The sequence below is a fragment of the Periplaneta americana genome, chromosome 1 (genome assembly GCF_040183065.1).
Source record: "Periplaneta americana isolate PAMFEO1 chromosome 1, P.americana_PAMFEO1_priV1, whole genome shotgun sequence".
In the NCBI taxonomy this organism is placed as follows: Eukaryota; Metazoa; Arthropoda; class Insecta; order Blattodea; family Blattidae; genus Periplaneta; species Periplaneta americana.
The window spans coordinates 6,763,078-6,789,120 of NC_091117.1; the positions used below are offsets into that span (position 1 = coordinate 6,763,078).

General features: G+C 35.0%; 1 protein-coding gene across 1 annotated transcript in view; it reads left to right on the forward strand.

Annotated features, from left to right (window-relative positions):
- LOC138702820 (uncharacterized) overlaps positions 1 to 21,713 on the forward strand; it is a 92,023-nt gene extending 70,310 nt beyond the window's left edge. The window contains exon 3 of the mRNA XM_069830171.1: positions 15,535 to 21,713. Coding sequence (XP_069686272.1) covers positions 15,535 to 15,860 — 326 coding nt within the window. The 3' untranslated portion in view covers positions 15,861 to 21,713. The remainder of the gene's footprint in view (positions 1 to 15,534) is intronic.
- The last annotated feature ends 4,330 nt before the right edge of the window (positions 21,714 to 26,043 follow it).

Sequence of the window (26,043 nt, forward strand, 5' to 3'; positions counted from 1 at the left end):
TTATTTGTAGTTTTTTTAAAACAGTCCTACACGATTCCCTAGATTTGGCACCTACTATTATTCTAATTACTCTTTTTTGTAATAGAAATATATTGTTACTATCTGTGGAATTCCCTCCGAATATTATTCCAAAACTCATTACCGAGTGGAAGTATGCAAAGTATATTGTTTTTAAGGTATTGATATTTACTATCTTTTGCATAGATCTAATATCAAAACAAGCTGAATTTAGTTTCGGGGTAATTTCTTTAATATGATTTTTTGCAATTTAATACATTATCGTCCACACCTGTGGAGTAACGATTAGCGCGTCTGGCCACGAAACCAGGTGGCCCGGGTTCGATTCCCGGTTGGGGCAAGTTACCTGGTTGAGGTTTTTTCCGGGGTTTTCCCTCAACCCAAATATGAGCAAATGCTGGGTAACTATCGGTGTTGGACCCCGGACTCATTTCACCGGCATTATCACCTTCATCTCATTCAGACGCTAAATAACCTCATATGTTCATAAAACGTCGTAAAATAGCCTACTAAAATAAAAAAAAAAAATAAATACATTATCGATTTGTAAGCCAAGAAATCTACAATACGTAACTTGCACGCACTTACTGTTAAAATGACGTAGGTCCGAACAAATGAACGCACACAGTTTTATTGATAAACATTTTAATTTCAATTAAGAGGGAAAATATACTTTTATTTATAGTAGGTAACAACCACTAATGTAGCAAAGGGTACCGAAACGCCTCGGTTTCATTTTAACGAAGTCGTTAACTACCTTGTCTTGTACAGGGATATAATTTTATTTTTACTAACATTTTTTTTATATTAACCTGGCTATACCTTTGGTTCAATGATTGAGACCCGGAAACACCGTTTGCTACCCTCTTCCACGACTGGAGTTCGATGATACTGGCGTAAAATACAAACAAATCACTCTGCTAGGTATAGGAGGGAAGAAAAGTAGTTCATCCATTTACGTAAACTAGGAAATATCGCGATTTTGAGTTTGATAATTTTCATTAGGTTTTTGTTTAATCAAAATACAGTACAGTATTAACAATAAGTGTTTTTACTCACGAACTGAGCTTTCCATCCGGACGTATTCATTATGCAGTGTATATTATACTGTCTACAGCACATTAGCGTACACTATAGAGAATGAAGTTAATCATAATATGGATATTTAAACACAATTTTGAAAATGGTGACCGTTCATTTCGATACAGGTTTTAGTTCTAATGTGCATATTATCGCACTATAGACTATTGTACGTAATTCCAATTACCAGGTTCGTACTTCGTATCAGTAACTCAATAATTCTGTACCTACTCTATAAAAGAGTACCTTACGTACTGTAAATTCAATCTTCACTTCTACCCGATCCGAAAAGATAAAATTACTCAGACATGCTATCTACTGTCCGTCCAAGTGGTTACGTCGCAGGGTCGTAGAAAGGGAGGAAATGACGTGACAGTTAATTACTTAACGAGGCCCTTTTATTTAAGTTATTTTAAACAGTTGTATAAAATTACGTAGACGTCCAATTCCTAACAGAAATTAATGTTCTCAGTAAAAAGCTAAGACAGCCCAGCCACTAGCCTTTACAGAGAGGAGAATAGAACCAGGTGGGGGAAACCGGGATGCGACGTAGGCAAATGGAAAATGATGCAATATTGAAAGCTCTTTCGTCACTGGAAAACGCGAACATATTTCTGGAACGTACTGTTTATGACCGTAAGGCTACTATGACTGTATATGCGGTCTTGGATCTTTGTGGAGGACGATTGAACTTCATTAGTAGAAGGAGTGGGAGTGAAGTACGTTCAAAAACTCAGGTACAACAAAAATTGAAGTAAAAATAAAATGATGTCCCTGTATTTCTTAAGCTTTTATAAAAGTGGAATATTCTAATCCTTGAAGATTATATTATCGAGAACAATAAAAAACAAACAACAAGATGTGACATCATTAATACCGGGCTTCGATATCAGAACCTTGTATTGACAAGATCTGATGACCCACCTCTTGGCTATGTGGTTTTATGTCATGCGAAGGGATGGACCACCCCTGCTTGACGATGACCAAAAACCCTACTAACGGATTCAATAAAACCGCTTATACAATTTCTCACATTATTTTATTACGAAAATTTTCAGGATCGAAGCTGACCTTAAGGTAAACAGATGGGATACCATGTGGTACGACATAGCTCGCCAGATGGCAGCTAAGTCTGTAAACGAGATGGCCGACGAACTGCTCTCCGAGAAATTCAAAGATGGTGCGTTGTTTGTTCTATGTTTTGAGTCCGTCTTTGTTCTGTAGTTGTGTACGTCCGTAGCAAAAGATGTTAGTTTCTAGAATCCTGATCTCAACGTGATCTGAGCGAAGTTCGATTGTTGATCCTTCGACTGGAGCAAGGCCCCCTTCGAATTTCACGTTATCATTCGAGCCGCCATTTTATCTATATCTGATTCGTCATATCTAGAGTTTGTTTAGTATTGGTCATCGTCTGTCACATTGAAGAGCTGATAAGGCACTTTAAATCAAGAGGGGTTAATAAAGCGTTTATTTAACGTAATAAATTTTGCAAGGAATATTGCTGAGTAATGTCCAGAAGACAATTATTTATAAAAAATCTTTTATTGTACACGTAATTTTACCGTAAATGGCAGTAGTAGCCATATTTTTTTCGTAATTGTGAAATATAGCACTTAGAATAAAATTTAACGTAATAATAATAATAATAATAATACTAATAATAATAATAATAATAATAATAATAATAATAATAATAATAACTAGTCGTACCTGTGCGCTCCGCTGCACCTGTTAGAAATAAATATAAAATAATTACATAATTCAAAAAAAGGACGTTTGATCCAGGGAACATTCGTGGTTGTATTGTATTGTATTGTGTTTATTAACATTCCATGGTATTCATACATGCTTACAGCTAGAATATGGAACAAGTCAAAAAACTTAATACTATTATAAAGTCTTAATTTATAGTCACAGTCTAGATCAAATATATACAGAAGAGATTTACAATATAGTCTACTAGTACAACACAAAGTTTTAGTATCAATTTCATGAAGTGTTATTGAATGTCATGAATTCACCTACAGAATAGAAGGCGTGAGAAATTAGGTACTTTAATTTGGCCCTAAACAATTTTATGTTGTGAGTTTCATTTTTTATATCGACAGGGAGGCTATTAAAAATTTTTATTGCCATATAACGCATGCTTTTTGATAGCACGATAGACTTGCTAATGGAGTATGAAAGTCATTTTTTTACGTATATTTATGCTATGAACTGTTGAATTAGTTACAAAGTTTTCACGATTACATACGAGGAAGATTATTAATGAAAAGATATACTGACAAGCCATGGACATTATTTGTAGTATTTTGAAAATAGCCCTACACGATTCCCTAGATTTGGCACTTACTATTATTCTAATTACTCTTTTTTGTAATAGGAATATACTGTTACTATCTGTGGAATTTCCCCAGAATATTATTCCAAAACTCATTACCGAGTGGAAGTATGCAAAGTATATTGTTTTTAAGGTATTGATATTTACTATCTTTTGCATAGATCTAATAGCAAAACAAGCTGAATTTAGTTTGGGGGTAATTTCTTTAATATGATTTTTCCAATTTAATACATTATCGATTGATACAAAGACAAATCGTTTAATATGTTACTTAATTTAAATTGTATTTAAATAATTAAAATGCGGCCATTTTGGTCCAGAGACATTCATTTGGTGCAATGACAATTCCTTTAACATGTTTCTTAATTGTTATTACATGCAATCCTAGTTTAATGAAGATTGACATATCATTTAGTTTTAATGTATAGGCCTGCTATACTTTATATTACTTGCTATATGGTTCCATTGAATTATGATAATAACTTAATTTTAACCCTTGTTTTCTACGTCTTCAGTAAATGGCGCTTGGCCCACAATGGTTCTGAACCCTTCAAATAACTTAAATAGTGATACAGCATATAGTGATATGTAATTATATTTCTTTCTTTCGAAAATGTAAGAATTCACGATCTCCTATGTACCATTGTCATGGAATGAATAAATGTTTATTCTCCCTACTCAGAATTTTTATATTTTGCTCATAGGAGTTACTGCAGGAACAACAACGCTATAATCTGAGGCGGCGGTGAAAATGTATTATATTGTTATTTTAAAAGTCTTGTATATCCTTAAATATCAGTCCCATTAAAATTTTGCATAGAATAAAACTTATCGGAAATCATTTTTAAGGAAACTTTTGTTATGTAACATTGTTCACAAAAATCAATAATAAGCGGGATATTTCAATTTATTTAATTCAGGCCCCCTTATAACCCCCCTTTTAAATAAAGTATTTTGAATGCCATATAGCCTAAAATCTAAGTTACAACGAACTTAATTTATATTCCAATTTTCATCGAAATCCTTTCAGCCATTATCGCGTGAAAAGGTAACAAACATCCAGACAGACATACAAACAAAAATTAAAAAAAAAAAAAAAAAAAGCGATTTTCCGTTTCAGGATGGTTAATTATACATGTTAACACCAATTATTTTTGGAAAATCGAAAATTACCAGAACAATTTTGGCTACAGATTTATTATTAGTATAGATAATAATAATAATAATAATAATAATAATAATAATAATAATAATAATAATAATAATATTATTATTATTATTATTATTATGCGTGAATAAAAACCGAGAAATGTTACTGTTTTTTCCTCTAGGATCTTAAAGGAACGAAATATAATTATACATTGGAAAGTTATATTTGAAAGATATTAAAGCTGAAAGAAGCTACTTTTATCTACAACAGGAGGCCATGGTTTTGTAATCGGGGGAGGGGGGAATCTTAAGTCAGAGAAATAACTATGACATTTAACGTGGGTCGCTTTTCTGCATACTACTCAAGAAAAATTGTAACAAAAATTGCAGCATTGCCCCTTATGGGACTTGTGTCGATGCCACACGCAATGCATTCGTTAGTTGAAGAACTTCATAAATATACGTATTTTGTTCATTCATTGTCCAGGTTGCGTTTCTAGTAGCCTACAACATTAATCCTATGCTTATTGTTAGCGGATCCATCCTCATTTGTTTTTATATTTTAAGAGGTTATGTGCATCACAGCATTTCCTGAAAGAAACCGCCCAGCCATCCGGGATGTCGTCTCTTTATATAGGCAATTCCAACAATAACGATGACGTATTAATAAAAAAATGAATAATGAATTTTGATGCTTCTTTATTTCAATGAATTGTACCTTCATACAAGGGGGCCGTGTTAAAACAGTTGCTGTAGATCTGTGATTACGGTACCAGGGGGACTTGGAAAAGATTTACATGGAACGTGTAAAAATATTAACGAAATATTAGACTTTAAAAGTGTATTATCCGTATACATTTGGGATGATATTGAATGCAGCTCTCTGTAATGACTAGACATCGGATTTTAAGCACTAAAAATTGCAGTTTTAGGCGCCTAAAATAAGCTCAAAATTTGTAAAATTAGGCTCTATTTTAATGAAAATAGGCATTTTAGGCACATCAAGGTATCATACTTATTTCTTTCACTGAAATTTTTAGTTATACACTAAAATACGCACAAAAAGTATGTTTAAACATTAAAAAAGAATACTATATTATATTTATAAACAGAGCTGCACAAATTTAATATATTGAAACTAATGAAATAATGATTATTGATATCAAGATTACTCATTTTAAGTTATTGAAATTCAGTTCCATGCTCAGACTTTATTATAATTATCTGCACAGTACACCACCAGAAATTGTGATTTTATGACACTCTGAAGGGCAGTACAGCTAATCGGTTTCAGACCGAAAACAGTTATTTTTATAGTATAGTATATCACATGTTGTGATTGTTGCCTGCTTCAAAACTAAGGTTGGTTCTTTGTCGGCATTTATGCCTCCAAACATGTTAAATTCGGTGAAATCTATTGCGAGTGTCGTGAGATTCAAAACATTTTGTTTCCTTTATCAATGGTTTCATGGCCGGTGTGAAGCAAACTTTCCACTTTTTAAATGTCTTAAATTTCGCAGTGAATGCATGTATAAATTATAAAAAGTAAGAGTAAAATGCGAAACTTTACAGTGAGTTAGGCATTTTTAGGCGAATATTAACAAATTAGGCTCTAATAACCGTTTTAGGGCATTTTAGGGCACTATAAAACTCTTTGAATACCTTTCAATTTCCATGAAACACAAATATTAATAATTATTTTTACTTTTCTCCTAAAGAAACAAAATAGGCATTTGCCCTAGAATCCGATGCCTGGTAATGACATATTATTGATTACAATTCCAAACATCTCATTGGCGTCATATTGATGTGTGAATCGTTTCGACTATCAATTGCATTGTTGTCTGCAGACTAGGCCTCCTGGAATGAGGAAGCGATTATGAAGTAGTTAACGAGAAGGCTGCGCCTTGTTAAATTTAAATGCGGGGAGTATGAAGACAGAAATGAAAAGAAATATCAAACTTTTATTTCAAATCCCAACCATGCTCACAATAACAATCACGAACAGCATAAACGTTTCTTTGTATTATAGGAATTCATTTTCTCAATAAATTGCAACAGAAACAGTTAAATTGTTTGCTACAGGCAAGAATATGGAGCATTTCCACGCAAAATGAAGTCTGAAATTGAATAAAGAAATGACATTACAGTAAAAAAATAATTCCTAGGGGCTATAAACATCTGTCTGCCCTTCGGGCCTTATATTAATAACTGCGAAGGTCTCATGAATATCTGATTACATCTGATTACACCAGAGGTCATAGGTTACGTCTCCACATGTAGATGGATGTGTAGAAGCCTACATAGTAATACTCCGTCTCTAAGATACAAGGAAGCCGTAACGAAAGCCACACTGGAATACAGAATGTAATGGCAAGATGTGATATTATGCAATACGTGAGAAGTATTACGAAATACTGTAGATATACTTTCATATCAACCCTTGATCACGGATTCTATCCAGTCTAGATTGCAGCGAATTTGATAGTGTCGTTACATAACTGATTAAAAACTGATAGAGGACTTAAAAAAATTCCAATGAACGTCTGTGTTAGAACTAAGGTAATAAAATACAGTATGTACTTTCTTTAGCACTGTACTGTACTGTAGTCTATTTTATTTGATAATCATGTAGGCTACAGTCGAACTTGTCAAATTCGAATGTTTTAAATTCGAAATGGTGAATAATTCGAACTTTTCGCGCTGTCCCTTCACATTTCTATACTTACTTACTTACGTACTTACTTACTGGCTTTTAAGGAACCCAGAAGTTCATTGCCGCCCTCACATAAGCCCGCCATTGGTCCCTATCCCGAGCAAGATTAATCCAGTCTCTATCATCATATCCCACCTCCCTCAAATCCATTTTAATATTATCTTCCCATCTACGTCTCGGCCTCCCCAAAGGTCTATATTCTCACCGCCCTCCCAACTAACACTCTATATGCATTTCTGGATTCGCCCATATGTGCTACATGCCTTGCCTATCTCAAACGTCTGGATTTAATGTTCCTAATTATGTCAGGTGAAGAATACAATGCGTGCAGTTCTGTGTTGTGTAACTTTCTCCATTCTCCTGTAACTTCAGCCCTCTTAGCCCCAAATATTTTCCTAAGAATCTTATTCTCAAATACCCTTAACCTGTGTTCCTTTCTCAAAGTGAGAGTCCAAGTTTCACAGCCATAAAGAACAACCGGTAATATAACCGTTTTATAAATTCTAACTTTCAGATTTTTTTACAACAGACTAGATGACAAAAGCTTCTCAACCGAATAATAACAGGCATTTCACATATTTATTCTGCGTTTAATTTCCTCCCGAGTATCATTTATATTTGTTACTGTTGCTCCAAGATATTTGAATTTTTCCACCTCTTCGAAGGATAAATTTCCAATTTTTATATTTCCATTTCGTACAATATTTTCGTTACGAGACATAATCATATACTGTACCTTGACATTCCTATACAACGCAATGTTAAAGAAAATCGTCTGTAATTCGATTTTTTGTTGGTGGATAATTCGAAAAGAAATTCAACGAAATTCAGTTTCAGAATTACTAAACTCAGCCCGAAATATACCGCGAAAAGACTGTAGCTCTGTTTTCAGATGAAGGGCTATAACATTCCTAGAAACCATTGCCTACAATCGCCCAGGTCATGGACCACATCCAGGAATTAAGGTGCTATGTAGGACAACAAAATGAGTGAAACATTTTTCCAGTTGTTCAGTAAACATGCATTTCGTATGTATCAGAGATTAAAATATGCTAACAAAAACAAAGTATCAAGGTTTTGCCTTTTAAAAATGTTTTCATAATGTTGTTCAAAATCTTGAATAAACAGTTACATTATTGTAGTGTATTGCATTGCTTTTTCTTTTTTTTTTTTTTTAAGAAGTTCATGGTAGGTACGATTCCCATAGGAGGGTTCTTAATAAATTTAGAATTTAGTTGGGTTGATTTGGAACGTTTCTCCGAAAAAAACTTTGGTACATTTCAGTCAAAATGCCTCTGGCTTAGAAATCAGGAAACAATTGAAACTTGTCTCAATCTAAATCTTGGATACCTTTCAACTTTGAATTAACAAAGTTTGACTGCATATACATAACTCATACACCCAATTTTCTATGACTTCTGCGTGGAAAATATCAATAAACATTAATAATAGAGAATGCAGCGAGACGGACCGCGCCGAAAACACTCACATTTCTGTTTCCATGGCACCACGAGTGACGTTAAAGTAAACCTTTCATAACAATTGCTAATTTTCTGTTTTTTTTTTTTGTATGGAAACAAGTATAAGATGAATTTCGTGTGTCGAGGTTGTCCACACGGTTCCTCTTGCTCCATTATCTAATTATTGGACAGGGTGTACTAATCCTGCTTGTGGTAGTATTTATTATTTAATTTTTACATTCGTTCTCACGTAACCTAAAAATTACATACAAGAATAAAGATATTTAACTTAAGGCATTTCATATAAATCTGTCATTTTTTTCCGCACACCCTGTAGCTGTTTTCACTAGGTACTTCATTTCCACATAAAATATAATAATTATAGTCTGCCCCTGAGCGACATATTGCTGACGTCACTGCACAATATTCAAAACAATGCTAGCACAAAGTCTACCAAAGCAAGAAAGCTGGAGTAGTAGATGCATTGTGATAACGCCGTGATCGGTTTAGCCAGGTCTAGTGACTAACACATTATCAACGCATGCTACAATATCTGACTAGAATAAAGGTCAAGTGAACTATTTCTTGTGCACTTGAATATGATAAATCTTTTTTACACAATCAGCGCTTTGTGTCCGTCAAGTGGGGGATTGTTCCAAATTAGTTTCTTGTTACTATATCAGGTTAAAAATAAGTTTGTCTTTCGTATCTTATCATACGCCAAAAGGAAATCTCAAGTGGTTCAAAGCTATTTTCGCCTCCATGTTTTTGTGTCTGTCAGATTGTGTGAGCTTCCAGCAAGAATTAAAATTGTTTGAGGATGGAAAGAAGTTTGTCTATTTTGAGAAAATAATTTCGGAACCTACAGATACGAGGTACCACTTTTTAGCCATCGATGTGCAATATTATTATTACTATATCGTGTATTTAGGCCTTACTTACTTGCAAATGGCTTTTAAGGAACCCGAAGGTTCATTGCCGCCCTCACATAAGGCCGCCAGCGGTCCCTATCCTGTGCAAGATTAATCCAGTCTCTATCATCATACCCCACCTCCCTCAAATCCATTTTAATATTATCCTCCCATCTACGTCTCGGCCTCCCTAAAGGACTTTTTCCCTCCGGTCTCCCAACTAACACTCTATATGCATTTCTGGATTCGCCCATACGTGCTACATGCCCTACGTCTGGATTTAATGTTCCTAATCATGTCAGGTGAAGAATACAATGCGTGCAGTTCTGTGTTGTGTTAACTTTCTCCATTCTCCTGTAACTTCATCCCTCTTAGCCCCAAATATTTTCCTAAGCACCTTATTCTCAAACACCCTTAATCTCTGTTCCTCTCTCAAAGTGAGAGTCCAAGTTTCACAACCATAAAGAACAACCGGTAATATAACTGTTTTATAAATTCTAACGTTCAGATTTTTTGACAGCAGACTGGATGATAAAAGCTTCTCAACCGAATAATAACAGGCATGTCCCATATTTATTCTGTGTTTAATTTCCTCCCGAGTGTCATTTATATTTGTTACTGTTGCTCCAAGATATTTGAACTTCTCCACCTCTTCAAAAGATAAATTTCCAATTTTTATATTTCCATTTCGTACAATATTCTCGTCACGAGACATAATCATATACTTAGTCTTTTCGGGATTTACTTCCAAACCTATCTCTTTATTTGCTTCCAGTAAAATTGCCGTGTTTTCCCTAATCGTTTGTGGATTTTTCTCCTAACATATTCACGTCATCCGCATAGACAAACAGCTGATGGAACCCGTTCAATTCCAAACCCTCTCTGTTATCACCGTAAAAACAGCTTGTTACGAATCTTTCAAGATACAGTAATGAAGGAAAAAATGTTGAATATTTCCAAAAATTTTACTGCTGTAAGCTGTACCTAACCCTTAATATAAAACAGTTATACATCAATTCCTTCGTTCTGAGGCTCATAAGAGAATTACTAAGGTAGTATTATGTTATTGTATCACGTCATGTTACTATATTTTAAGAGATTGCTACCGGAAATACGTAAATCTAACCTTCCTGATGTACAATTCCTCGTACATATGTGTTTTCTAAGTATATCTTTCTTTCAAGAACATCGAAGAAGGAATAAGATAATATATTGTCAGCCATTCGTAGAAGTTCAGTTGACTTCATCGATAAAGTTAACAGAGTCAGAGTGTTGTGTCAGACTTATGTAACATTGAAACCTGTTGACCTTCATTAGAGAGAACCTTACGTTAAAAACAAAATGCTGTACCCCGAGGGCACACAAAGAGATTGTCAATTTCTGCTACGAGCTTGGTGACAGTTCCGCCAATCTTAACCGTTAGTGATTGAGTGCGAAAATATTTCATGTTTGTAGAAGGATTACTTGTTAAAAGAATATACAGGGCTTTCATTTCAAAACTTCCCAGTCTAAATAACTTACTTACTTACTTACAAATGGCTTTTAAGGAACCCGAAGGTTCATTGCCGCCCTCACATAAGCCCGCCATCGGTCCCTATCCTGTGCAAGATTAAGCCAGTCTCTATCATCATACCCCACCTCCCTCAAATCCATTTTAATATTATCCTCCCATCTACGTCTCGGCCTCCCTAAAGGTCTTTTTCCCTCCGGTCTCCCAACTAACACTCTATATGCATTTCTGGATTCGCCCATACGTGCTACATGCCCTGCCCATCTCAGACGTCTGGATTTCAAGTTCCTAATTATGTCAGGTGAAGAATACAATGCGTGCAGTTCTGTGTTGTGTAACTTTCTCCATTCTCCTGTAACTTCATCCCGCTTAGCCCCAAATATTTTCCTAAGCACCTTATTCTCAAACACCCTTAACCTATGTTCCTCTCTCGGAGTGAGAGTCCAAGTTTCACAGCCATATAGAAGAACCGGTAATATAACTGTTTTATAAATTCTAACTTTCAGATTTTTGGACAGCAGACTGGATGATAAGAGCTTCTCAACCGAATAATAACACGCATTTCCCATATTTATTCTGTGTTTAATTTCCTCCCGAGTGTCATTTACATTTGTTACTGTTGCTCCAAGATATTTGAATTTTTCCACCTCTTCGAAGGATAAATCTCCAATATTTATATTTCCATTTCGTACAATATTCCCGTCACGAGACATAATCATATACTTTGTCTTTTCGGGATTTACTTCCAAACCGATCGCTTTACTTGCTTCAAGTAAAATTTCCGTGTTTTCCCTAACCGTTTGTGTATTTTCTCCTAACATATTCACGTCATCTGCATAGACAAGAAGCTGATGTAGCCCGTTCAATTCCAAACCCTGCCTGTTATCCTGAACTTTCCTAATGGCATATTCTAGAGCTAAGTTAAAAAGTAAAGGTGATAGTGCATCTCCCTGCTTTAGCCCGCAGTGAATTGGAAAAGGATCAGATAGAAACTGACCTATACGGACTCTGCTGTAAGTTTCACTGTGACACATTTTAATTAATCGAACTAGTTTCTTGTGAATACCAAATTCAATAAGAATATTATATAAAACTTCTCTCTTAACCGAATCATATTATCTTTTTGAAATCTATGAATAACTGATGTACTGTACCCTTATACTCCCATTTTTTCTCCATTATCTGCCGAATACAAAAAATCTGATCAATAGTCGATCAGTCTAAATAACTAATCACTTAAATTGAATTAAATAAAAAAAAACACGTCGATTTTTATACTTAAATAATATGAAAGAGCATTCAATTCTTTATACAACTCATTCATTTATTTCACATCTTTTATTTTATATCGTTGCCTGGCAACCTCGATTGTTGTTACTGTTGATTAGAGCTGAAGATACAAATACCACTGAACATTTCTTGCAATAGCGAAATACAGGTTTAAAAATGTTAATTACATGCACTACGCTTTTCTCTTGTTGCTATAACAGAAATACGTTTTCATTATCTGCTGAAATCATAATTTAATTTAAACATTTTATAGTATAATTACCAGGGAAAGGATTTATATGTAAATACATATTTACTTATAAAGCTAATATAATTTATATTTTGCATTATCTTTATGTTTCACAATGTGTAGGGTTGAAAAATCCTACTTTTATTTTCCATATTTTTCCATATTTTAGAGTTTAGTACATATTTTCGTTAATTTCCATATATTTTCCATATTTCATATAAAACAGTCCATATTATATTAGGTTTAACAATAAAACAAAACAAAATTCCATTAACTTTTAAAAATACATTTCAACAATAGAGATTTAAACACATGTTCAGTAATCCCTTTAACATCAGAGTTATTTGAAAATTAACAGTCCTATCAACAATGGGAAAGTAAGTTACAAAACTGTATTAATTTAATTTAAAATTTTTAACAGACTTCAGTTGTGCAGCTCAACAGTTAAATGCCAGTCAGAGTACACATAGGTTCAGTTTTGTAAATCATACTATAAAGACGGTAAATATGCCAAAAGTACGTCATTCAGTCAATTTAAAATCAAAACTAACAAGTTACATTTCAGAATTTAAAGAAGATGGTTTATCAACTGACAATAAAATATTATTTTGTAATTTGTGTCAGTGTGCAGTATCATCTACACAAAAGTTCCTGGTGCAACAACACATTACAACTAGTAAACATCAGGCCAACAAACAACTAAATTCCAAGCAGAGACAATTGTTTTTAACACAACCAACAACATCGAATGTAAGATCTGAGTTTAACATCGACCTGTGCCGTTCTCTCATCTCTGCTGATATTCCTCTCTACAAACTAAAGAATAAGGTCTTCAGGGAATTCCTTGAAAAATATACTCAACATACAATCCCGGATGAGTCAACACTTAGGAAGACGTATGCTCCATCCATCTACGATGAGACAATACAGAAGATAAGAGATGAAATTAAAGATAGTTCAATTTGGGTTTCCATTGATGAGACTCCCGACAAAGAAGGTAGACTTGTTGGTAATGTAGTTATCGGTTTGTTAAGTGAACAATATTCTGAACGAATTCTTTTACATTGTGATGTTCTAGAAAAGTGCAATAACAAAACTATAGTTAAACTGTTCAACGAAGCTATGGGTATCCTGTGGCCAAAGGGTATTATGTACGATAATGTGTTATTCTTTATTAGCGATGCTGCCCCTTATATGGTCAAAGCTGGACAAGCATTATCTGTTGTATATCCTAAATTGACTCATTTTACTTGTGTGGCGCATGCATTTCATCGTGTGGCAGAAGTGGTCAGAGACAATTTCCCTAAAGTAGATTTGTTGATTTCATCAGTGAAAAAAGTATTTCTCAAAGCTCCCAGTAGAGTTAACGTGTTGAAAGAAATGTACCCTGAAATTCCATTGCCACCAAAGCCAATTTTAACTAGATGGGGTACATGGCTAGAAGCAGTTGAATATTATGCCGAACATATAGACTCTATTAACAATGTTCTCCTTGCATTGGACTCTGAAGATGCAGTCTCAATTGATACTGCGAAAACAGTTACCTGTGACATAAGTGTGAAGAATGACTTAGCTCACATTCAGCATACATTTTCATGCATCATAAAAACGCTCAAAAGTCTCCAAAATAGGCACCTTTCACTATCTGAAAGTTTTGAAATTATAAATAGTACTGTGGAACAACTGAATCGTGGTAGAGGTAAAGTTGCAGATGCAGTAAGAGCTAAGGTGGACACTGTACTTTCAAAAAACCCTGGATATGAAGAACTACAAAAGGTTGTTGCTGTGATGAGTGGTGAATCAACAGTGAAGATTAACTTGGACTTATCCCCAGCAGACATTGTGAAATTGAATTATGTACCAGTTACTTCTTGTGACGTCGAACGCTCTTTTAGTCAGTATAAATCTATCCTCAGAGACAATAGAAGAAGATTCACTTTTCAGCACTTGAAAGAAATGTTTGTAACCTATTGTTATGGTAACAGACAATAAAAATTGTGTTTTGTTGAAACTACATTGGAAGATAAGGTACGTCCATTATATTTTTTGTTTAGTTTGATTAAAATGTACCAATATTTAACGTACATAGTCATTTTTTTATAATTTTAAGTCCATATTTAATTCCATATTTTGGTAAAAATCCATATTTAATTCCATATTTTGGTAAAAATAACTACATATATATTTACATATTTCATATATTTTTAGTCCATATAAATCCGTTCCCTGATAATTACAAATAGCCTGATTAATACATTAATTAAATGAACAATTGTTATAAAGAAGTGTCATTTTCTTTGGATACAATGGACATGGAATTAGAAGATGAAGATGTAGATGTGGAAGTGGGATTTCGCACTTTATTTACAACAATGGATTCATGCTCATCGATTTACGTGGAAACAGTTGGAGACCATGCGATAAATTGATGGTGATAAATAGAGCTGCAGAAATTATCGCGATGTATGAGTGTTATTGGTTGGAATTCAAAATTTCATTACACTTCATTGGCCGAAAATGGAATGGCCTTATATAAACGAAATTGTTTCTGAGATATTTAAAATTTTGTGAAAGGTTTACAATTTGCAGCACCGTTATTCAAGGCGGGAAGTTTCCCCTATATAAAAAAGAAAATGTAAAACTTTAGAGACTTACTTAAGGGTGTGGAATGGAAGGTAAACGGAAAAGAAGTGCTACGTGTGATGTGAATCAATTTTTAGTGTAGCGCGAAGGGAAAGATTTCCATTCGTCAGTATTTCACCCCTGCTGTAGAGGTAATGAGTATTTATCTTCACTATAATATATTAATCTGTTGATGTTTTCCTTGCAGGGAAGCGAGAGGTGGACCCCTGGTCGCTGATCTGGTACATGGCATCATTCGGCGGTCTGGTGATCTTCTTCTTGGTCGTCAGCTGCTCGGAATGTTGCTGCTCTAAGAGAACGTCACCCAGCGCCGCTGCGGCAAGATCGTCAGATCCTCCACCGGAAGTGACGCAGTGGGTCGACGAGACACCACCGCCACCCTACGACCTCTTCGCACCCCCGTCCTACGACACCCTGTTCTACGGCACCCTGGCGGAGGGCAAGGACAAATGCGAGGTTTACGTCGTACCCATCCACAGCCATATGGTGGCCCCCAGAAGCGCCCCCACGTAGCGACGCCCCCCGGTGACGGCAGGTGACCTTGCCTGCGAAGACGAAACCAAAGATAATAACAGTTATCCAAAGAATCTGGGCAGCTATCTTCAGACATGCCAGATTACTTCGTGATGACTGATTTTTTCTCATTGCTGTGATAGGATGCACGATACACGGCACTTGTGCGGTTGTTAGTGCGTTGACTTTACTCCAGATGTCGCTCGAGACATGGAGTAACAGACTTTGTCCTCGAATGGAAGGACTTCGGGCGGCCGTCGTGGTGTGAGCATGCAGAGACCTCTGAAAGGCAGGAACTTCAAAAAGAAAACTGTCTTAATGTTGTGTATGCGTGTGAAGTTCAGGCGAACAGTACAAGTCCATAGGTTGCAGTGCATTCGGAGACGATCTAAGAAAAAGCACCATATTGTTGTGTTTATGTATGATCTTGACTGAAGAACGTTGAATACTGTTCGAGGCACAAAGTAGCGTACCTTAATTGACTCTGGAAAGCTTCAGACAAACATACGTTATCCATGAAGTTCCTTCACATGCGTACAGATGTCTCTTTAAGTTTAAAAAAATTTGAACAGCATTGAAGGCTTCTGAAGGAGAAAATTGGAAGCGTTTGTAGGAAATATTAGGGCGAGCCTGTTAAGGTAGAAGTGTATTCGGAGCTAGAAACGGGAGTGTCTAGAATTTAACAAAAATGATACCTAAATGCTATGAACACGTGTGACGTAGAAGACGGCGCCTGATAGGAGCAAGATATCAAGAACTGGTGGATGTCGCAGTTGTTAATATATATAATTTCAGTATTTTCGTGGCCAGTGTAGGCCAGTTTTGCAGTGAAAATGTTACCACAGTCACCCATATCCGTCCAATATAAGAGCAATCGCTGTAGAAGGTATTCTACACGTAGCGATGTTCAGTTTTGTGTTGCTAAGAAACGAGACAGTCAGTTGTTGTGTTGCTGGTCTCTGTAAAAGCTGTGAAGAGATCGGCAATGCAGGTGGCCACTGCCTGGGGTCGAAGCGAATGCCTAGGAACACCAATACTGTAAATGTACAGCCTCCGCAACCTGAATTGACACAAAATTTGGGAATATAATATTTGTAGATGTTTTTACTCTGTTTGTATTCACAGAACTGACGAATTGTCCAAGAACAAATGACGATCCTGTTTACAAAATGTAACTTTCGCATTCATTTGTTACTTTGTCGGCATGGAAACATCAGCGAATAGGTACGAACTAATCACGAAAATTTGTATCACTGAAAATATTTCGTTTTTATTTATTTTTTCATTTATTTTTTTCTTTTTAGCAGGTGTTTAGAATGAAATAATCAAATTTCGATGAACAATGAAATTTGTATGAATGTTAAATAGACTATTTATTGATTTTATTTTAAAAATATTTGTTTTTCTACAACGTCTTTGCGCCGTAGCATTTTTTTTAAATAAAACTTGATCAGAATGCCATCTTGTTTTCATCTGTTGAAATGTTGACATTAACTTTATCCAAGCCATCTTTTCCTTAGTCTTTCAACATTTTTCCTTCCGGCAGGTGACATGTAATTTTATTCTTAACCAATTTTCAGTTTTGATCGTCAGTATATCCTTACACGTTCTTTTCATTTGTTTCTGTATTCTTTTGTTTCCTCAGTCAACCTAAAAATCTTTACTTATTGACGAATGTCTTCGTTTTTTCTTATCCACAGATTTGTGTTCTAAAACATTAATTCCTTTTATGAGTCCAAACTGCTTACATATGAGACGAATTCAGAATTCTAGGCCTAAATAGAAGTTAGGATCCAGAATTACGAACACGTAGACCCCTGACGGCGAGCTCCGGAGTCACAGCTATGCCTTGAAATTGCTTTTCCTCGTTATGAATTTAACGTCGCCATGGTCACGGCTCTGCGTATTCTTTTGTTATCCGACGTGGGTTTAATCCGCGTGTAGGAAAACATTTGACTCGCATATCAGCTGTTTATGCGTTCTGCATTTTAATTTGCAAAGATTAGCATCTCCCATGGCTTTGTTAGACCTCTGTGTGCGTAATAAGATTCCTTGGCATCTAATCCAATATTACGCTTATTTTTAGCGCTCTAAAGCGTTGTATCTTTGAAGTATAAGTGAATTGACAGTGTTTTTATCATTTTCTATTGCGATTTGCAAGTTAGTAGGCCTCAGAATCTATAGAGGAGATATGCTAGGTTTAATTTTTGCGTTGTCGATTGAACGTAGAAAATACGGCGTTTCAAAGGTTGGTTATACAGGGACATCATTTTATTTTTACTAACATTTCTAATATTAACCTGGCTATATCTTTGGATCAACGATTAAGAACCGGAAACACCGTTTGCTACCTCCTTCCACGACTGGAGTTCGATGATACTGGCGTAATATACAAACAAATCACTTTACTAGGTATAGGAGGGAAGAAAAGTAGTTCATCCATTTACGTAAACTAGGAAATATCGCGATTTTGAGTTTGATAATTTTCATTAGGTTTTTGTTTAATCAAGATACAGTACAGTCTTAACAAAGAGTGTTTTTACTCACGAACTGAGCTATCCATGCGGACGTATTCATTATGCAGTGTATATTATACTGTCTACAACACATTAGCTGTACAATATAGAGAATGAAGTTAAATTGAAAAATAATCATAATACGGATATTTAAACACATTTTTGAAAATGGTGGCCGTTCATTTCGATACAGGCTTCAGTTTTAATGTGCATATTATCGCACTATAGACTATTGTACCTAATCCCAATTACCAGTTTCGTCCTTCGTACTAGTAACTCATGTTGTAATAATTCTGTACCTACTCTATAAAAGAGTACCTTACGTACTGTAAATTCAATCTTCACTTCTGCCCGATCCGAAAAGATAAAATTACTCAGACATGCTATCTACTGTCCGTCCAAGTGGTTACGTCGCAGCTTCGTAGAAAGGGAGGAAATCACGTGCCAGTTATTTACTTAACGAGCCCCTTTTATTTAAGCTATTTTAAACAATTGTATGGGTATAATATTACGTAGACGTCCAATTCATAACAAATTAATGTTCTCAGAAAAGAGCTAAGACAGCCCAGCCACTAGCTTTTACAGGGAGGCGAATAGAAGCAGGTGGGGGAAACCGGGATGCGACGTAGGCAAATGGAAGTGATGCAATATTGAAAGCTCTTTCGTCACTGGAAGACGCGAACATATTTTTGGAACGTACTATTCACTATGACCGTAAGGCTACTATAACTGTATATGCGGTCTTGGTTCTGTGTGGAGGACGGTTGAACTTCATTAGTAGAAGGGGTCCCTGTACTTTCGTTTTTAAGTAAAACTGCGAGGAAAAAAATTCCACTCTGATAAGAGGATATATGAACACGTTCTTTTATTTTACGCTCTAGAACATGCTCCTACCTCTCGTACAGAGTCCCCTGGACGAATTTTATACCGCCTTCTCTTAAATTAGACTTAATATTAAAGGAACAGACCAAAATAAAGGACGAAACGGCGGAAATGAATAGATTATAACATGAAATCATAGCTGAAAATTTCCTAATGTTAATATTTGTATGTTTGCTTTGTGATGCGTTCATGGAAGTGAGTCAGTAGTGTAACAACACAGAAATGTTTATTCAGTTGTCTTCCTCCTTGCCACTTCAGTTAACCAGCACATAAAAGAATTCTTACGTATTGCCAGTTGCTACAGATTACTTACATTGCTGGTAAGGAAACGCTGGCCCGCGGGCCATTTGTGGCCTCCGAGACTATTTTTGACTGCAGACACTCGTAAACTATTATCATAGGACACGAAAACAGTGAAAACTGCAGCATAATTCATTCCAATAAAAATACTATTTGATATAGTAATAATAATAATAATAATAATAATAATAATAATAATAATAATAATAATAATAATAACGGTTTTCCCTTCTCTTCTATTTGATATAGGCATAAATTGCAAAGAAATTTGTAATTATACTCAATAAATAAAAATTAAAACATTGGTTGAAAGATTCAAAATTAATTTGTCGCAATTTTTTTAGTAGATAACACCAAGGTCTCCTATGCAGTTAACACTTTGATTAAATTTAAGGAAACATTTCTTAAATATTCTGCTGGCTGCCTATGTAGTTTTCAACTATTTCACAAGACAGATGAAAAACGAAAGTCAACATGGCCATCTGTAATATTGTTTTACGTCACGAATCGGATGGCTTCGGAATGCGTGCATTTATGTATTTTTAAGCAGGCCTAGTTATTGTGTAGTTTAAATTTTGTGTGTCGGAAGTGTCTTTGTTGACAGACACATTGCTCCAGGTATTATTTGTTTTTATTACGATATTTTTAAATTGTTAAATATTTTCGTACGATTCTGAGCAAGAAAAATATTATCGTGTGGAAGCATTCTCATATAAATGCGTTTGTCTTTTTTTTTATTTATAATACAACGCATTGTTGAAATTATAAAGGAATTTATGTATAGTTTTAATGTATATTTCTCGGGAGAAATAAATTGTGGCATATGTGGCAGTTGAAAATTAATAATAAATCGCAATAGAAAGTGATAAAAAGATATTAGAAGAGAAAATGACAAAACATTAATTAAAAGATAAAAATACCATCAATAAACTGGAAAGAACAAATATAAGATATACAAAACATTTCATATCATTTCATGCCAAAGAGTGAAAAAAAAAAGTTGAAAGTTTCAAATAAAGATGGCGTAATCAAATAAAAAAAATATCTCTATAGGGAAACTGTAGAAAGACCTAATACTTGAGGAGGTTAGTTTTAATACCCACTTCAAAATTTTTATTAATGTTCGTACGAAAATTGATAAAGTCTACTATTTTATGAGGAAAGCCTATACAGACTTTAGTTGTTCATATGTATTTATTTTAATTCAAAGCGAGTCTTTTTTTTTTTAATGTGTTTGCACTTCAACAATGGAGCAAAAAACTGAAGGTCGCGTTTGGAGTGAACAGGTCAGCGATTGTGTGGATCGAGTAGGCAGTGACGAGTCATACGTTCTTGGAAGCGAGCGCAATCCCATGAATTCGGTGCAAATTGTCACGTAGCGTAGAAAATTAGTTCAAACCCCGAAGGCCTCCGCGACTGACCGGTTATATATGAATGGAAAAGACTGTATATGTGTGTTTGAAACTTAAAATATGTACCAAATGAATGTGTCTAGTCTGTTTATAAAAAAAGCGGTCTTGAAGCAGCTGGAGTCTTAATTAGGGGTGATCAAAATGCCTTATTTTATGTAAATTTGAACTTCTTTAAATTCTGAACAAATATACTGATACGAACCCGGAAAACTTAAGTGCAAACGTAAGTAGAATTTATGTAAGTGTCGTTTCTTGAACTAGACTCTTCCTTTTTAGATTAGGTAAGGCAGTAATACAGGAGCCAGTACGTAGAATGAGGCATTCGCTTCAAGGCTGCATCCCACCTTGTGTTTCAGGAATGCGAAACTTCCTACAGTCGAGCCTCATGACGACATTTGCTTGAATAGCAGACGGAGCCTGGGTATGAAAATCTTTGTCACACAAAAGTTTTGTAGCATCTCATGTATTGACGTTTTAAACTGGCAAAGGAAATATTAATTATGGAAATCCGGATTCCTCTGTTAGATGGGAGAAGCTAAAAAGCGGTTAAGAATAGAAATAGAAGCGGATTTTAATAATGGCAAGTTATGTACCAGAACTTGAAAATTCGTGTTGCCCTGAGGCTCGATTGTATTTGGAGTGAATAATTGATAAATCGTGACTGAAACACAAGAGAGTGGTGGAAAAGGAATAAATTATGAAACACATTCAATAGGATCAAGAAAAACATGCAATAAAACAAACAGAACTTCCGACTTTTCATACCAGCAATAATTTTTTGAGCATACTGTAAATTGATCAGATTTGATATCTGACGCAAGAGACTGACCAAACGAAATATTCAAGAACAATATTATATTAGCTGTCATCAAATAATATTAATTTACCTAAGTTTTGTAGAAGATGTGTTTTTAGAGACGTAGAAAATTGAGTATATGTACAGCAGTGGCAAAAAAAAAAAAAACCGGACCGACCCTTGTAGCTGATTTCAGAGCCTTGTTCACTCCAGAGCACGATAGACTGGTAATTAAGACTTTCGTGGTTCGAATCCTGCCTGGGAAGGAAACTTTTTTGTCCTTCATTAAAATTTATTCCCAATGCTTTTCGATTGCAGCGATATTTTACTATTTAATTAACTTATTATTCCCAGAACATGAATTTGACCAGCTTATTTTCTAATGGCTTTCGAAATGGGCTACGTCAGCAGTCGAAACTACAATAGTTTCAATAGATTAATCGCCATCTTGTGAATGCGGGCGTGGCATGCGTAGTGGCTCATTTCGGGGACTTTGATTATTCCGTCGGTCCGGTTCTTTTTTTTTTTTTTTTTTTTTTGCCACTACTCTGCAATACTCTTATATAATCTTATTTATAGAAAATACAGAAACTAGAAGTTTAGGAAATTTGGTATTTTTGTAAATTCCATTTCTCTCATCTTAGATCATTTCTTTCTAAAAGAATTATTAATTATACAAGAAAATCATGCTTGTAGATGTTGTTCAGATCTTTTGGACCGTCTCTTGTGGTTGCTAGGCGACGTAAAAACAAAGATTAAACGGTATGGAGGTCAGATAATTATGGCCTTCGGAAATCAAGTTTTAACTTCAACATTCTGCACATGCTCAAGTTTCCACTGCGTGTTCCATTCGATTGTTGTACATATCATGTCGGCAGACATGTTTATACTAAGTGTGTGTTACAGGCTATACAAAGTGCCATTTTTGTAGCATTTTTGTATTTATATAAAAACGTACCTATTTATTGTTTTATAATACATTTCATCGACTCTTTTACACTCTGTGTTTTATTCCTTCATACAACAATACTTCCTTTCCTCTTCCCATCCCGTTGTAGACTCGGTAGAAGATGACTTTTTTTTTCATAGGTAATATCAGGAAGGGTTTTCATTTGCCGATAAGAGCGAGTGAATTTATCCGAAGGAAATGAAAACCATTCTTGATATTTCATAAAATTATTCAGCAAACAAAATAATAAAAAAGTAAATAAAATTAAGGTATTGATAACATATTTTTGGAAAAGATATTTATTTGTATTGTATCGTAAAGAAAGAATGAAAATATTTATTTAGACTGCCTCCGTGGTCTGTTGGTCAGCATGCTGGCTTCCAGATTAGGAGGTCCCGGGTTCCATTCCAGGGCTCGGCTCTCGGTGAATTTTTCTTGTGTCTAGAGTCTGGAAATTTGTATGAATGTGAGTGTGCCGGGTTAATATTAATTAACCAATCATCACAAATATAAAAATACATCAGGACTGTCGCTGGGCAGTAACCTGAACACACGTTTATTTATTTATTTGATGGTGTCAATAAAGAGACATGTCATTACAAGTTCCAGGTCACGTGGACCCTTGCCTTAACCAGAATATTGCTTATAACATGAGTACGTAAATGAAGTGTGACCATCTTCTCCATCAGAAACGGAGACTGGTAAGTTGGATATGTAGGTAAACCTTCAGAGTCAATGATTTTTGCAGAAACGTTTACTTGATTGTTCACTGAATGCTATGTGTAATTATGGTTTAATAAGTGTATTAGGGTGTGTTTGTAGTTTCTGAAGATAATTTTTACGTAAGTGCTGCACATAGTCACTGAATAAAATGATTTCCAGGTCACTGTAGAGTTGTCCGTTAGTAATGTAAAAATCAGCACCTGTGATGGTTCTGCACACAGCTCTTTGGATGGCATCGAGTTTCTTGATGTGGCGGGGATGGGTTTGAGCCCAAATTTCTGACTCGTAGAACATGTACGATCGTATAAGTGATGTGTACAGCAATAGTTTGGTTTTGAGGGGAATGAAGCTTTTAAGTATTGGATATAATGCTAGGAATCTTTGCAGAGCTCTGTCTCGTACTAACTGTATATGTTGTCTGTATGTCGAACGACTGTCCAGTACTAGACCAAGATATCTGCCCGTTGTTTTGAAGGGGATGTGTTGATTCTGAACAGAGAGCGGTTGTAATAATCGTGGAAATCTCCTTGTAAAAACTATTGCTGTACTTTTTTCACCGTTAATTTTCAGTCGCCATCTTGTAGACCATTGGTGAGTAAGTCCAAGGCTTCTTGCATCTGTTGTAAAGCACATTTGATGTAATGTTTTGTATAAAAGACTGTGTCATCTGCATATAAGGCGTGTCGGCAGTTCGTGTGCTTGGGAATGTCATGAACATATGTGGCGTAGAGAATTGGACTCAGAACAGAGCCTTGAGCAACTCCTGCTTCTGAATGATCTGTTTTTCACACACGTTTCAGCGTCACATTGTTGACAAGTAACTCCATCTGTTAGCACAACCATAAAGCATCTAATAGATGCTATAGAGTTACCAACAACGGAAAAAAAAAAAGACCAGAGCTGTTTGCTATTAATTACACATTAATGAAGAAGAAACAAAGAAATAAAGTAAACATTAATTTTTATTATAAACAATAGAATTTATTGTTAAAAAGTGGAAATTGAATTAAATGTGTAATTATGGAAGTGTCATTCCGTATACGTAAATTCTTTGGCTGTACTCGGTGAGTAAACTGATATTGATCTGTTATTTCCAGTTAATAATAATAATAATAATAATAATAATAATAATAATAATAATAGACCTAATAATAATAGGTTATGTTTGTCATTGGTTTGTGGAAACATTGGTTTGTGGAAACAATTGCGAATCGTCAACGACAAGACAAAAATGACAATAGAAAATCGACAATATTCAGTGATAGATGACTGTGATTGGTTGAAATTCAGCACAATAATTATTCCTGTCAATTCTTTCTTAATCATTACGATTCTGTTCGAAACGAAAGCTTTGACTTCTTTTCTCGATGGGAATTTCTTGATCGTTGTGGCAGAGCATAATTATTCTCAGGCCACTTTCATACGTGAACGCCTGAGGGAAGAAAAAGATAATCGTGTAATCCAAGGCCCCCTGTAAGGCAGCGTTCCAGAAACTGCTTCATGCTCTGAAGAAAAAATGACATTCTATTCGCAATTGCCCATGTATGATAAATTACGCGCTCTAACTGTACTGAAAATAATAATACTGTAGGAATTGTGTATCCATTTTTCACATCTGGCCAAATACCATCTCGATAACGACGCTAAATTACCTAGTAGTTGATACAGCGTCGTTAAATAACTGAAAAAAGTAGCAGTGGAATCAACAGTGCTGGAATATATTGATGTAAATACGTTATGTTAAGTTAATTTAAGGAAATAATTTGTTATCAAGGACAGCCATGATAGTATCTCTACGTAGGATAACGTAACACTCAAGCTATTTTTGTCAAGCTGTAAACGCCTTTATTTATACGATTAGACCTATTAGCCTATGTCTGTAATATCTAAACGATTTGCCCAACCTAGAATCTAATTGCGCAGTATTTGAAAAGGCCATGGTTTCTCACGTATTTTGTACATTGCATCTGTTTAAACGCAATTTAACGTTCAATATTGTCTTTACACACATATTATGTATGTATGTATGTATGTATGTATTTATTCACACTGCAGTGGGTATATACCCGGTGGCAGTGGTAACTAATTACACTCAATAATGACAATAATAAACTTATTAATTAAAAATACAATTAATAATAATATTAATAATTAATATTAACAATAATTAATAACAACAACAACAACAACAACAGGGAATATACTAAATTAAATGAAACGATGACTTAAAATAACATTTGAAATAAATCTAATTTGTATCTTAAAACTAAGATCGAACTAAAACCCACGAGTATCATATGTTCATATCTGCACAAGTACCTTTCAACATTACACTCATTTCGCTGTCAACTCACTCACTGCACTGGAACTACGACACATTTCACTGATTCTATCCTGATTTCACTAACACTTCAAAAACATTTCACTGTTCAAATACTTCGCACTGTCACAATAAACTATAAAGCTTCACTGACAGGAACACGTTTCACTTACACAGCACACTTCACTGACACGACATACTTCTTCACTGATACAACACACTTCACTGACACAACATAATTCTTCACTGATACAACACTTCAATAACAACATATCAATTACACCC